The following is a 16,349-nucleotide window of genomic DNA, read 5'->3' as shown; positions in this document are numbered from 1 at the left end:
TTATGTTACATGGCATTCATTTCGCCTGGTAAAACACAGGGTTCAGTTGTGACATCACAAAATAGGGTGAAAATTGATCATCACAATTCATACACATATTGGGTAGTTAGTGAGGTTTCACGAAATATATACTCTTGGCAAATGTCAGCTGGAATAGCAGACAGCTTCATAAGATGATTGTTGGAGATACCTTGACACACCCTCACATAGACTATTAATAAAGAGAACACATATCAAACACACACTGATTTATTGATGCTCAATGTAAATATATACACAAACTTTACATATTACACAAATATAGAAATGACAACCCCTACAAAGTTTTATGCATTAACATTTATTTTATTTTACTAAGTTTATGTCTCTTCAAAATATTGATGTAAATCTGTTTAACTTATGACAGGTGTGTGTTGTTTGACACTACACTCAGCAATAATCATGTCACATGACTTGGTCTGTATATAACCAAATCTGGACAAGACAATGCAGTGATATTGAAGTCATCGACTATGCCCATTAATCACCATCATTGCTATGCTACAATGTTCCTTGCATGCAGTAATATCAATATACAACTTCAGATGTTCATTTTTAAGAATGAACGATTTTCATTGGCCAGGGAAACAGGAAAGATTTATCTCCCTTGAGCCAACTGTTCAGTGCACACAAACCACCTGCCTTCACTTATGCACAACGGCCAAATACTGCAATACCAGTGTGCGAAATAGCCACTGGCTTGGTGAAAATTGTCAGTAGATCTCAATAGTCATGGGCCCGACTGGCCAATGAATTATCATGGAAACATTCTGTAAATATATCACTATCTCCAACTTGTTAAGTAATAATACACACAGTAAGTCATGCAAGATTATGTCACATTAGATTTTTGTAATCTTTTGCTCAGATCCTACATTCAAATTTCGGGCAAGTGAAGTCTTGTGCAGGTTAGTAACTTTCAAGCATAGCTAGTCTCACTGGCTAGCAAAATGAAGAAACTATTTCGCACACTGTGCGATTTACCACTATATGTTTACCCATTCTCTCTTACATATATTTAACTGTACATCAAGTTTAGACAACACTCGTTGCAGTGGAAAAAAAGACCCTTATAGAATCTACAAGTTTCGTTTTGAAAACATTTTGACAAAGAAAAGTCACCACCCAAAGTTAAGAAGCTTTGGCAGTGAACTGGACTGTTGATGTTCTTGTTCCCAATGTCATAACAATAACAAGTTGAATGTTAACAGTTGCTCAAAACAGTATATACAAGTAACAATATGATATGAGCATTATCGCAGCAATAAGTTAACACAGCATTTGATATTTACAGTATGCATGTACGATCCTGTTATCCAAGCCATACATGTTCAATATGATTTAGATCAATATTATCTTTCAAAGCATTTCGCCAAAATGAAAACTTAAATGAAATAAATTTCTGATTATACCTTGTTAGTCGTTTCATAAGTGGAGAGTCTAAACCACGTAAAAGTCAAACAGCAGCTGCAAAGAAGGGTTGATAATTAACATTAGTCAGCTGACCCAGAACAGCTTAATTAACCTTGTTTTCAGTCAGAGTTTTACATGTTGCAGCGAGTGAGTTTAGTTTTACGCTGCACTCAGCAAATTTCCAGCTATATGGCTGCGGCATGTAAATAATTGAGTCTGGAACAGACAATACAGTGATTAACCCCATGACCATCGATCTGTGCAATTGGGAACCAATGACATGTGATAACCAAGTCAGCGAGGCTGAAAAACTGATCCCACTAGTTGCTTCTTAAGACGATTACTTATGGCAAATATTCTAACACAGACAGGTTTTACATGAAGCAGAAATGTGCATCCAGTATGCTGTAAGAAAGATAACTGCATTCCAAGGGATGAATAATAACAAACCCTGTACAAATATCTCAACAAAAAACAGTTCCTGTGATAACTGTACATCTTCCTATACAGTACACTACACTCTTCAGTTACTATACAGGACCATAACATTTCCTGTAAGGACCCTTATAACAAGTCATTGGTGTCATCTGTACTGTACCCCAAGTTTTGTAAAGCAAGGTAAACTCTTCAAAGCAGCAGAATTTTCATCATCTCTAAGCTGGTTTATTACTACATGCTATCATTTTTCAGGGTAATACTAACAGACAATTTTGGTTACTCTTCATCAGTGTCTGGACTCTCATGGGCAGGACAGGTAAACGAGTGAGGCCATGTAAGATTAACAACAACACTGTACATGATCTGAGACCAACGGGATGTAACAGAGATGATTTCTGGACATTGTTTATTGCACATGGAAGTTCGTTTGACAAAGTGTGATCATAACAAGGTAGGGTAATGTCAGTGATTATACAATGTTTGACATGGAATGGTTTGACTGGAAGACAGCCCTGGTGTAATGTTGGTTCTTCATTAAGAGGTGTCATAACACAGACATGACGACATCTGTGATATATATATATTTTCCAGTTTAATTAATGATGAAACATGTTCCTGGATAACTACTGTTGGAAGTGTTCACAATGGGACACGAACATTTGACCTTGTTGAACCAAAATGTTGCTAATATAGACATTTCATCATGAACAGTAGATCCTGTTATCAGGGTTTCACTGTATAAAGGTGTCACTCCTCTGTAAATGTAACAATAACATAAACTGATAAAACTACTTGGCAGTAGGATTGACATGTTACATGCTGTTAGGTTTCATGATGTAGAACAAATTTAGACGTGTCAAATAATAGATATGGTTACTTATTGATACAGATTCGGAGTTGAGTGGAAACTAACTCCATTCAGACCAGAGCCTGCCCTTTACTCTTGATGAAATCCTGTAGAACTGTGAGTACATTGAGAGTATCAGGGCTGGCATCCAGATGGACATACCGGAGCAACAGGTCACCTGCTCCGCTCTTCTTTAGGTATATTAGAGATCTGAAATATGGTAAAGTCTAACTGTGACCGAGACATAATGTACAATTTTACTGTTTTCTTGCACATTTAACACATATTTGTACACATTAACTAGAATAGCTGATTCATTATGTCATCATTATGTTGGCATACTATTCTTGTCTAAATCTATGCAAATTCCCTGTCTTTGATCCCCAAACCAAAACTTGTCTCACTGCGAGGTCAGCAGGGTTACCTCCCTTGATCCTTAATTTCCTCTCTCGGACCAGAATAATAGGATAATTAATTGTGAAGAATAGGAAGTCATTAAGAGTTCATTGAGAGATAACAATTCAGTTGTGACTGTTGAGTTACAAGAGAAAGGAAGGTGAAGAATTAATTTACAATTTTCTGGGCTGTGAGTATGGCTCTGACGGGTACTTGAGTACCTAGCAACGGGTCGGGTACAGTAAGACTCAGGTCCAAATTCCAAGACCTAAGTACCCGAAAAAGAGAGATAACTCTAAACTAAACATGACAACATGTGCAGTCATGAATGAGAAAAGGTTGAATGTATGGGCCCATTGTGATCTTGGCGCTTCAAAACACAAAACCATGTGTCGCCTTTGCAGCATTTTGTCGAGTTATGCAGGGAGCTCAACAATCTCAGTGAGAACACATCTTAACATGTAACACAAACCTGTTAGTGTGGATGATTCTCCCCAAAATCCAGTCAAAAAGCAATCCATGCTGAGGCAGGGATATTTTGGGAGTTACAACCACGAAAGCTTGACTCAAAAACAGGAGACACTCACACACACTGAACACCGAGTTATAGTTGTTTTGATCACTATTATTGGACAGTTGAGTAATGTGGCCCTGCATAGACCGATGCAAGTCAAATATGTAAATGATACTAGGTTTGTGTTTTCAATTCAATACAGATGCTATAACTTATAAATGTGACATTCTTGTATGAAATTCTACTGAAAACTACATAAGACAGACAAACGTAGCTCTCACTATAATTTCCGATTTTTGCTACCTGTCAAAGCCATAGCAGTGAGTGACTGCGTGAGTTATGTTTTACACCACTTTTAGCAATATTCCAGCAAAATCATGGTTGAGGACGCCACGAACAGGCTTCACACATTGTGTCGATGTGGGGAATTGGACCCCTGGTCCTCGACTTGATGAGCAAATGCTTTAAACACTGTTCTACCCCACCACCCCTTCTGAGCAGTGGACTCACCTGAACAAAGCATAATGGTCAGTTTCCGCCTGTCTCAAAAATCTCTTCAGTTTGTTCAAATTGTGAATAAACTGCAACGGAAAACAGTTGAGAATCAAATTCAACTTTACTTTACTATGCATATTATAGAACACTGCAACAAAAGTACGAACATGGCTGTGCATTCAGTCCAAATAAAGTGTCTGGTAGTAATAAAAGCTTGTGGGTACGTTTCCATAATGTTGATCAGGTAGATCAGCCTTGCACAGAACAATATCAGTAGATATATGTGCCACTTACTGCTAGTTTAACTGACTCCAGGGTTTCCTTGATCTTTGTCACATTCTTGGGGTCTCCAGACATCAGGTGTTCTGTTGCCATTTTGCAGAACTGACAGGTGGATGAGAAATCTGTTGAAGATGAATGAATTATTTTACTTGCACAGTCAATGACACATTCAGTGAGATGAGTGAGAATTGAGACAATCAATGTTTCATTGTTTCATTCTGTATCCTGCTATATCCCATCTGCCAGCATAGGCCATTTAGATGCATTTACACACTATATCCTCATTAGTCAGTGCTTACTAAGGGATACTGGGAACCTGAGCCCCATTTTACAATGCTATTGTAGCGCTACAACTGTCAAACCACCCATAGTGTCACACAAACTTATGACAGTCGTAGGTGATATGACAGCTTTCTGAAATGGAGCCCAGATCTTGATCACAATCCCCATGGGGACAAACCACATCCCCCATTAAATAAAAAAATATCAATCCAAAACAAAGTCCTCCAACAGTGTTATTTCTGTTTTGGTGTATATTCACATAATCTTCATGTCCGAGTCTATTATGATAAAAATAAAGTTTCCTTATATTGTTCAAGGTAAAATAAAAAGAGGTGGTGATTATGACAAATAACCACCACATATTTGTCTGACTATGTTTTCAATAGGGAAAACTCCTCTTACTATCAACTTCAAACATAATAGTGTTGTCCTTGGCTGTGAGTACAGCGGTGACAGACTGAAGAGAGGTGATGTTGGTGTCAAGGTTGAGGAGGAGATCACCATCACTTTTACTTGAGGTCTCATCTGATTGGAGCTGCTGGACTAGAGAGGACAAGCTGCAACACTTCACAAACCTGCAGAGGAAATAGTCCTCAGTTCAACCATAGATGATCATAAAACATCTCAGACAGGATAAATTGTCGACCTTCACACTGATGTGAACATGTGACATGAATGAGCTTGGGGCAGAAATTAAATGCCAATGCATCTACAAAGCTTTTTAAAGAGTGCCAATATACTTTCACAAGAATCAACCACTTTGGCAATCTGAATCACCAGCTTATTTGACGTGTTAACAACCTCTCAGCAACTACACCTTACTGCTGCAGCTTAATTACCAGATAAAATACAGAATGTAAAATGTATTCATATTCAACCAGATAAAGTAACCAGGTATCACACGACCCACTTGTTAATATCTGCTTCCTCTTGCTGTGTGAATCCCTTCATCTGCAACTGTGCATCCAACAGCGCCTACAACATGACACATGAACAACGTATGGTTGAAGGTGCAAACACAACTTTCATTGTCATCGTCACACCGACATACTGATGTTTGCTCTTTCCAGACTGAATTCTGACATTGATGTCATATCAACATTAATCAAGTTCTAGCCATCAGAGAAACTTACCGCATATATAAGGTAGTGAACATTTGATCCGAGTTTGGCCACACATCGAGCCAGGTATTCCAACACCACCTCATACCAACGTTCCAAGTAGTCCTTGACAGCGCCATCTATTTGACTCAGCTACATGACAAGGACATGGGTCTCAGTATTCTTAGAAAACAACATAGTAAACAAGCAGATAAAATTCAAAACACAAATCATATATTTACACAATGTCACATTACATTCAATACTGAATGGCTATATCCTTCCATAAGTTTTTTTGCCTGATTTTGTATTACATTGCTTGACAATCTAGTGATTGGCATCATCAACGTTGATCTATGCAGTTGGCATATGATGACATGAATCAACCAAGCTAGCGAACTTGACCATCTGATCCTGTTAGTCACCTCTTACGAGATGCATGGGTTGCTGAAGGCCATTTCTAACCTGGGTTCTTCAGTCAGTACTAATGTACATTTGGTTATTGCCGACAGCCAAATTGTTGAGCACCTATCCTGATACAACGACTCAATAATCAGTGAGTTACACTTAATGCTAATTTGATCAGTGCTTCAGGCATAGATTATTCAATGCCACACAGCAATATTATGCTAAGTTAAATAATCAATACAATCCACAGAATCACATTATGATCCATGATCCAGTCCATGGTATGATGACATATCATCAATCAAATCACTTGGTCTGACCTTTGTAATACCAACGAGTACCCACCTACAACAAGTTTGCGAACCTATACTGAAACCTGCCTAAACTGTTTCAGGTGCAAACAACAAAATCAGGAGTTGAAAACTATTATAAACCTCTTCTCACCATACAAACTAAACATAATGAGAGTATTGAATAAAACCGAGTCTTGAATAAAACTGATTCTTTCAACATTAAATAAGAACGTCCCAAGAGAGTTGGAGGTCCCTACACCGCCAAATGGGGAAGAAGCTCAAAATAAGCATGAGGGCAAGTAGTTGACAGCAAAACAAAACCAGGGGTATACAGATTAGAAAGGGTTGAGAAGATCGCCATTTTGACATGTTAGCAGTGTCAGCCTGTCAATTTACAAGTCTGTGGTAACACCTCTAAAGTTGGAAAGCTTGGTACAATGACACTTTGAATATCATTTCAGTCCGTGAGGTGCAGGTTTGTTTACTACATTATACTGTGTAGTTCTGAGGTATAGTGCTATAAAACCAGGATGCGAATTTACAGGGAGTCTTGCATTTGAATCCACACCTACAGACTTTAAGTATACTCAAAAGACATCTCTGTGAACAAACTCAGGTTGGCCACACATATCTCTATTAACAGAAACAATAAAACGACTGACATGGATATTGTTTAAGATTAATATATATGTGTTTTACTCCTTAAAAAGAAAATATTTTAGATTTGCAATATCTTTTCAGCATGCCATGCAGTAAATCAGTAAAGCTATATCATCACACTCATCAGCAAAGGAACTACAACTAACAGCCAATCTGAAGTTCCTTGAAGAATCAGTGCTCTCCATTGTCTCCACTTGGTGCAAAAAAAACATGATTCATGCTAGGCATGCACATTTCCTTGACAAATTGAGGGGCAAATTTCCAAAGATGTCTTATGTCATTTCCATCAATAATCAAACAAGATGTCAGGGCAATCCAAAATGGTTTTCAGATATTGTACCAAAAGATGTTTAAGTCACATTTAAAATAGGCCCCCTTGCATTGGCACAGTGACTATTTATACTTATATTCTTTAGAACAGACTTTGACTGCCTCTACATCCATCGTCTTCTTCCCACCCCATCTAGAAAGGCAACTCATAAGTTCCATGTTTGTGAAATTTTACATATTGCACTTATTTCAGGTGTAAAAAAGGTTCAAAACCTGATTTGTGACATTTAAGCAGAACTGCCAGATAATGGGGAAAATTGCCACCTTTAAAACTAGTGACACATATGCTACTTCTACCATAGGCATTCAACTGTGAATGTACGGAGTATTAACCCTTCGTCTTAATCCTTGGATATTTATTTGAGTTTGCATTTGGCAACCCTCCATGAATGTTCCAATACATTACAAGACTGTCAAGCTGCTGATCTAATATAAGTCCGTTGTTGTAGAGAGCTATGTGTTGATACATTCCTTCCTCCATACATAATGTGACAATGGTTTTGTGATCTTTCAGTCAATACAAGGACTTTTGATACAAAAAACAAGACATCAATTTACACCTTGTAGCTGTGAGACCATGAGTTCAGATACTGTCTTGACACGGCATGTTGCTTTACACAAACAAATCACATAACAACCATTCTGGCTATGAAAAACAATATACTGGCATCTCTATGGCAACAACCATCAGAGTTAGTTACTTGCGACAATTCTTTAATGCAATACTTAAGTAATATCAAGAACTGACTGAAATTTTCTATTCATGCTTAAAGCTGTAGCTATGGGACTTTCAAATTTTCAGAATTGTACAGTAGGAGAAAACAGAATGCTTGTAAATACAAGACATTATGTGATACATTCAAAGACTTATGTCTTCAAAGACTGGTCCTGAACACAAAGCCTTCTACAACAGGCAGACATTGCCTAGATCCTCCTACCCATGTTAATGTCCACTAAGGGATTAAGGTAACACACTGAGGCATGTGTGCATGGTTTACCTGCCCGTGGTGTGCAGAGTCGGAGTTGGTGGACTTGGATGAAGTCTGTCTAATGGCTGCAGGCTGAAGGAGACAAAGCATGCAGGACACTGGAGGAGGAGGTGGAGGGTGGTGGACTGAGCCTTCTGGACGTGCTCACACACTCTCTACAGATGTATGGACTGTAGGGCTGTCTTGATGTCCCTATATTAGTTCCAATGTGCCCTTAATCTACTTCTAAAGCTGATGATGTAGGTCTAGATTTTTCACACAGTGTCACTGGAGCCTATTTTCAGTTCAAATGCAGCTGCATGCTTCTATCAAAAGTATGTATTTTAGAGTCAATATCAGTCCATTGGAGTCAGCGTGTGTAGCATGGCTTTTAATTGGCTAAACTTATAATTGGTTATCAAGTTTCTAACAAGAGTTTGATTACTTAGGTTTTGGTAAATTCAATATGTGTGGGTAAATTCAGGAAGATGTTTAAGACTTTGTTAGCTGTGCAGAGGCTTGGGTGCATAGCTCATTGAACTTTGCCAGGATGAAAAAGGTGAACCAGTTTCTAAAATACATGCTGTAGACTTCTTCATATTTTTGTGTGTGAAGATATAAAAGAAACTTCTGAATGATCAAAAACAACATGTGGAGAGTTCCATGAGAAAGGTAGCAACAGTTTCTCATTACTGTTTCATCACTGTCACCTTTCTATATTAAGTTTGAATCCAAATCACATCTGACATCAACAATAAAAATATATAAACCAAGTAATCTACAAACATAAAGTTAGTGTTGAATACAGGAATACAGATAATCAAGTTTAGGAATAAAAAAAAATTAAATTCAAGATTTGTCTATCCTTTTACAAACTTCATAACCTTTTTTCTCAAATGTATATGATACAACATATATGTCATTTAAAAAATTTTAAAACACACATTTCGTCAATCGAAATTTGAAATATCTCATTCATATTGTGGCTTTTTGTGGTGAAAATGTGAATAGTAAGGAAAGAACTTGTAACATGCAAAGTGGTAAAACTAAACATTGGTGCAGCATTAACCCAAACGTGTCTAAAAGAATTAGGAAACTTGTGAGTGATTTGTGTACTGTTGTCAAGCCAGTAAACTATTGTCATACGACCCACCACTCCTCCATAGCAAAACTTTGCAAAGGAAAGTGCAAAACTGGTTAGACAGTAATAATGGTAACATCTCAGAGCTGTTATTAGTATATGAAATCTACTAAACTAGCAATCCCACATCAAGTAACAAAAAGAAAGACTCTGAATGGAAGCAAAATAATTGTCACTGCAATAAAAAAACATTTTGTTAATACAATCCTGTTTGATATATAATAACACATTGATGTGATGTAAAATACATTTTTTCTACATTTGAAACTAGAAATTAGGTCATGCATCTACAAAAATTCTGTCAAAAACAAACATTATGTTTCCATGCAGATAAATTAAGCCAATCTGATGCGGTTTAGAAAACCATTAGTCACTTGCACATAAACCTTCAGCTGAGCCTATTTCACCCAACAGAAACTTGCTTCTAATAAAAGAACAAGCACATTATTGGTTTCTATTTGCCTCCGTATCTTCATGATCTTTAGAAAATGGAGACTTTTATAATGGTACACCTGTGTAGCTAATCACTGTTTCTGTGAATTAAAACCTTTTATGCAAGCAGCACTGTCATAATGAATTATCATTGTCAAAGAGTTGATACAAACTAATTTGTAAAGGCCTTGACAATGACTTCATAACATCATTTCCTACAGACAGAGATCATTTAGTGTATGAAAACCATCACACCAGCATTGAGAACACACCATTACAGCTTTCACCTACCTCTGCATCCAGAAGTTTGACAATGCCAGCTGTATACTGGTCCAGCTCAGGGCGGAATGTAACCCAGTCAGGAAAATATACCCACATTGCTATCAGTAGTAATTACCTGCCATACTAGCAGAGTTTTATATAATATTAGGCCATGCCATTACCAGGTAATGATAACGTAAACTGTATAAGACTTTCTACGGCTTGAATATTGACAAGTTTCAGAAAGTGGTGACTTACAAGATGGAATTTGGGTTGTATTTCATCATTGTTTACGTAATTCTGATGAAAAATGAAAAGTTGTGTAAAATCTGTTGAATTTCTTGATGTCATACTTTGAAAATGCTATCATAAAACAAACGCTATGTTAAAGTAGGAAGAAAATGGACAAAGCAGCTGTATGACAGCATCCTGTATATAGTTGAGTCTTGGCCAAGCAGACTGGTGATCAGTATTATGATAACATAATCAAACAAGCTGTAAAGCCACCTGATCCACTCATGACCAACATACTGGCAGGTTTCTAGAGGCGAATTGTAACCTGTTTATTTAAAGAACACAGACCATGTAACAATATTCATAGCTTCATCCAACACCCATTACACAGTGAAGAAGGAACATTTCATTGTATGAAATAAAAAAGGATATAAGTCCAGTGAGCTGTCATGAAATGAAATGAAGCAGATGACATATTGTGTTCCTGGTACTGTTGTGTCCTCTTTCAGCACCTCGGCTGTCACGCCATTCAGCACGCAGTAGTAGCACACTGCAGAGTTGCTCGACTCATCACTTGTGCTGAGGTTAAAAAATCAATCATTAAGATTCACTCAGACATTTCAAAAGCACCACAGTTTTATCCTAAGAAAGAAATATTTTGTGAAATGTGAACATTTCTGCAACTTTTACACTTAGATCAACATTAATTGCCTGGTGGTTTACTATGATTACTCTCATACTAGTACCTCTGTCAATTAAGATCTGACCTTCTATGGGTCTTGTAAGATGAATAAGGACATGTTTTTGACAGCAGCATTATTTCAAGCCTGTGATCATAGTACCAGCAAGTTACCAAAGCCTTTTTTCAGAAATGAACAAGATCTGTTAACCTTAATCCAACAGACAGGAAGTTTCCTTCACTTGGATTGTTGGGAAATTTTGAAAGTCTCTGAGACAGGGATTTCCTGAGGTCAGTTTCAGCAGCAGCAGAGAGGTTGGTTGCTGCCACAGTCAGGCTGAAATTAGAAACAAAGTCATCAGAACATTTATCCCAACTTTGTTCAAAGAAAATACAAGTGAGTGAGTTAGGTTTAAGTTACACTCACCAGTATTCTAGCTGCATGGTGGTGGTGCATAAAGATTCAGGCCTGGACCAGACAAACCAGTGATCAACAGTATGAGCAACCATTTACAGAACTGGGAACCAATGAAAAATGTCATCCACGCTGGCGAACCTGACACTCTAATCCTATTAGTTCCATCTCAGAAAGTCTTATGACAAGCATCGGTTTCTGATCACTTCTACCCTGATTTTTATGATTATAAACTTGAATAAATACGAGAATCGTGACATCCTTGAAAAAACTCTGACAGTAACAGCTAAAGATCAAGGAAAAGAAGAGAAGAAAACTTAAACATCAAACATCAGAGAAGCCCTTAAACATTTAACAGTGCCAGGTGTAGGAACAGTGAAACCTGCCAACACTGGCACCTGTGTAATCTGGCACACTGTCAAAACTGGCATAAAACTTTTGTCCTGCCATGTTACAATATTATGTTCATTAAAACATTGTCTAATCCGGCACCTGTCTATTCCATATGAACAGTACAATCAAGGATCAACAATCCAGTGCAGGGGATTTCTTTTGAATAGTTCTTTTCAATATTTTTGATGTACAGATTAAGCCGATACTTTTGTATGCGTCAGAGATATGGGGTTACCAAAAGTGGTTTGTAAATGAACAGTTTCATATTCAGTTTTGCAAATTTGTTTTAGGTCTAAGTTACAAGAGCACTAATGTTGCTGCTTCAGCAGAATGTGGTAGACATCATATTTATGTTGATTCTTTTTTGAGGGATATTAAATATTGGTTTAAGTAGCTTGAAATGTTAGAGAATAGGTACTCTAAACAGTGTTACATTATGTTGTGTAACTTAGACAATGTTGGACGTAAAACGTGGGTGTACCATGTTAGAAATATTTTATTTACTTCTGGATTTGGTTTCGTTTGGGACAACCAAGGTGTTGGTTCTAAAGATGCATTTCTTCATAATTTTGAAACAAGGATAACAAGTTGTAAGATACAGTCAACACTGTCAGAAATCAATGAGTATTCCACTTTGCATCCGTATTCAAGACTTAAGACTTCATTCTACTTAGAAAGTTATCTTTCTTATATGAAATCTATAGAGGCAAGACGTTGCATTACTTTATTAAGATTTGGTGAATTACCTATTTATAAGAATATTGGTCGACCCGATGGTATTCCGAGACAGTATCGTCTTTGTAAGCTATGTAAATCTGATGACGTTGTATTTTACAGAACAGCAGTTTAAACAAGTTATTGTACGTTTCTAGTTTCATTAAAGAAGCTGTTGCTTTGCGTAATTCCTCATTGGGAAATTGTCACCTTTATACTGCTTAACGCATCTCAATGACAATGTCATTTATTGTTATTGCTCTGTACGTGGGCCTAAGACATTTCTACTGAATAAACCTGATTGATTGATTGAATAATCCAGTGCACTAATTAATCCTTTTGGCACACTAGATGATCAGGAAATAGTGATTGTGCGGTGAATATGCTTTATATACCCTGGGGGATTGAATTAACTGTATTTAAGTGAGTAACATGTACAGGCATTATAGAGATCAAGTGACTGACGAGTGTAAATGGCAGCCATGGTGGAAAATGACTGCCACTGTCTTATGCAGCACCCTGTCTAAACCAGCATTTTATTTTGTTCCCATGGGTGTCGGTTCAAACAAGTTTCACTGTACAGGCAAATTGTTAAGAAGAAATATGGAAGTTTGAAGAAGAATGTCAGACATACACCCAGCTTGAACATACCACTTGTTTTACATGTACTAGAAGTAAATCTGTGTGCATCCTGTCCAAGGATGCAGCCCTATCATCCACGGTATAATTACCTTGGAAAACATGACTGAAAATAATGAACACTTTGAAATTGCACAAGAAGATAATAAATTGTGAACTGGGTTCACAATAGGTAATGCCTAAGGCTGTCTTTAACATGATTAAAGGTCACATGTAACCAAAAAATCAAACATAATTAAAACACAATTGCAATTAACACTTATTCATGACATATAATATACATTGCTCATTAAGAAAAAAACCCAAATAAACAAAACTTAAAGCATACAATCACAAATCAAAAGTACAATATTTTGTACTTGGGTCTTCTATGCTCAAAATGAAGGACCCGGGATACCGAACCAAGTCAGAGCCGCTGAGTGTGCACTCAAGTGACACACTCAGCTGGCACTCTGTTTATGGCGTATAAGCCCAAATGCTGTTAATTTCAAATTGCATGTGATCAGTGATTGAAGTTGTGCTTTGCATTTTGTCATTAGCAGACAGGCAGGCCAGTCTAAGTAAGAAACTTAGTCACAGTATACTTCGTTACACTGCACCACTGAGTCTAAGAAAACCTAGTAGAAGGTCGTGTCAGGTAACCTTTGAGCAACTAATGACCGTCCACTCAAACGCGAGATGGTTAAATAGTATTAACCAATTGGACAATGGCAACTATTTAGGGATCGGAGGGACCTTTAAAATATTCAGGTCACTGACAAAGATCTCTCCACTAAAAAAAAATCTGCATATAACACAGTTATTTGACCTGCAGTATATACGCTTTGGGTTTTCTGTTGACATGATTACCATTAGCTATTATTTCTGCAAGATAATATCCTTGAATATTGCCCAAAACACTATTTTCAGCGACTGTTTACTCACCGTTGTCATGATTGTACGTACGCCATGTGCATCATCCGCAAATGAGCGTACGCTAAATAGCATTCGGAATCGTTCGGGTGCGAACCTTTTCGAGATCAAAAGTTCAAAAGGTATGTGCAAATGTGCACTTTCGCAATTTGGTAAGCTGTTTTCTGATTGGTCAATCTCAAAGGTTACCTGACGCTACCTCCCATGTTTTGTTAGACTCAGTAGTGGAGGATACTGAGTACTGAGGATAAGTTTACTTAGACTGACAGGCAGGCAGACACACAGGTGTCACTAACCAGACATTGAGTTTTCTCTGTGTCAGAGTCTGCTTATCACAATCAACATGTCTTTTTTATGTAACGAGTAGACTATTTACTTGTCTGTGTACATAACCAAGATTAGACTACTACTCACAACCCCATACTCTGGGCATGCATACTGTTTCAAGCTCTGCAAACCTATTTACTGTGTATGCGTATGAGCACAGTGCAGCACAGCTGTTGAAACCACTTTTTCCCCCCACCGCTGGGGGAAAATTAGTGAAACGTTGGAACTCCTATTTTGTCGGCTTTTTTCATCACATTTTATTTCCAAGTTTATAGGTTGAATTGGCATTTTTGAGGATTTGTTTGGATAAGATCATACTGATAGGTATCAGAATCTGCAAAGTTGTGCTTTACATTGCATGGGACCTTTAAATTGTTCAGAAAGTTATTCAAAACTGACCTGAGATTTCCATCTTCAGAGTGGTTTGAGCTGTCTGCATCTTCTCCTGTCACACGAGATCTGCAGAAATGTAACAAAATGCTTTTGTCTGGTTGAAAACAAAATTCTGTGAATGAGACTATCTAATCAACATGATAATATCTGTCATCATCATTACAGTCAAAATGCAATGGCATAATGTCTATTACTTTGTATCTCAAATCCTAGAGGATAAACTAAACTTATCATGAGGATATATATGTTTACACACATTCTCATGTTTTCGGACAACAGTATTTACTTGAGGGAGGAAATGATGTTTCTTAAAGTGAAACAATAGTCTAGCCACCTAGCAGGCTCCATTCCATTCCATCAGTTGCCAATTGGACTAATTTGGATCTAACAGATGCAACCAACTTGGCACTGGACGAGCCAAGGTGCATATACTGAACCTAGTCCTTACTGACAATCTCAATCTCTCTCTCTCTGTGCGTCTGTGTGTGTGCGTGCATGTGTGTGAGCGTGTGTGTGTTCCCTTGACTCTAATAATAGATCATGGAGTGTTCGGCCAGAGTGCAGTTTTCCGGGCGCACTACCTGGGGACCACTGAGGACTTGCTAATGAGTGCGGTGCTGTATCCTTAGCCCTTGGGCATCCCTTTCTAGATCCTTAGCCCTTGGGCACCCCCCTTCTAGATCCTTAGCCCTTGGGCACCCCCTTCCAGATCCTTAGGGTTAGTGAGTAAAGGTTAGGGTGGGCTTCACTTTGCTAAAAAAAGTGCGTCCGGTAAAGTGCACTACTCCCGAGTGTTCATTCCCGTTAGGGCTTTAGGCGTCCGAAAGCCCCTCTGACGATATGTCACCTCAAGTCTATAATGGTCACACATGTCGATTGCCTCTGATCACTTCAAAATGTGGGTATCATCTCTTATATCTCTCAATAGGTATTTTTGTTGTGTAAATGCTGTCTATGTAATGGAAACGCTGAAAAATCCACAGGGCAAATATTGGATTCGGAAGCAATCACAGAATCATATCTGACGCTGACCAAGAGATTCTAGTTGGCAATTACTTGTCAGATCAACAGGGAGCAGCCGGGCGTGTCAGTTACCATACATGTACCTTTTGGGACAAAATATATACAATGCGTAGAAACGAGAATCCTCAAATGCCTTCTTTTCAGCTCCTTGTTCACTTTGGCTACTCTGAATAGATCCCGTATCGCTTTCATCCGCCATGTTTATCTAACGTGCGAGTCAGAGTACATCGGTAATCTCCGACTCATGGTCAATATACAATGGAATGGAGCTACCATTGAAGGTTACATGAATACGTTCCGACAGTTTTATGACCACTTCCT

General features: G+C 37.9%; 1 protein-coding gene across 2 annotated transcripts; it reads right to left on the bottom strand.

Annotated features, from left to right (window-relative positions):
• Window positions 1-233: 233 nt before the first annotated feature.
• Window positions 234-16,346, bottom strand: LOC137284962 (protein Njmu-R1-like). Of its 2 annotated transcripts, none has more exons than XM_067817046.1 (12): window positions 16,112-16,346; window positions 15,012-15,071; window positions 11,424-11,549; window positions 10,966-11,112; window positions 10,330-10,387; window positions 8,496-8,558; window positions 5,840-5,959; window positions 5,617-5,681; window positions 5,109-5,281; window positions 4,437-4,546; window positions 4,158-4,228; window positions 234-2,947 (listed from the first exon to the last, which is right to left on the bottom strand). In XM_067817046.1, the coding sequence occupies exons 1-12, from the start codon at window positions 16,225-16,227 to the stop codon at window positions 2,809-2,811; spliced, it is 1,248 nt and encodes a 415-aa protein (XP_067673147.1). In that variant the 5' UTR covers window positions 16,228-16,346; the 3' UTR covers window positions 234-2,808. The 2 variants fall into 2 exon arrangements, with proteins under 2 accessions (XP_067673147.1, XP_067673148.1); XM_067817047.1 differs by having other exon boundaries at window positions 10,330-10,395; window positions 10,974-11,112; window positions 16,112-16,287.
• Between the last annotated feature and the right edge of the window lie 3 nt (window positions 16,347-16,349).

Source organism: Haliotis asinina, chromosome 5 (genome assembly GCF_037392515.1).
Source record: "Haliotis asinina isolate JCU_RB_2024 chromosome 5, JCU_Hal_asi_v2, whole genome shotgun sequence".
Classification (NCBI taxonomy): domain Eukaryota; kingdom Metazoa; phylum Mollusca; class Gastropoda; order Lepetellida; family Haliotidae; genus Haliotis; species Haliotis asinina.
The sequence above is the reverse complement of the archived record's forward strand: the minus strand, read 5'-3'. Positions and strand labels throughout refer to the sequence as shown.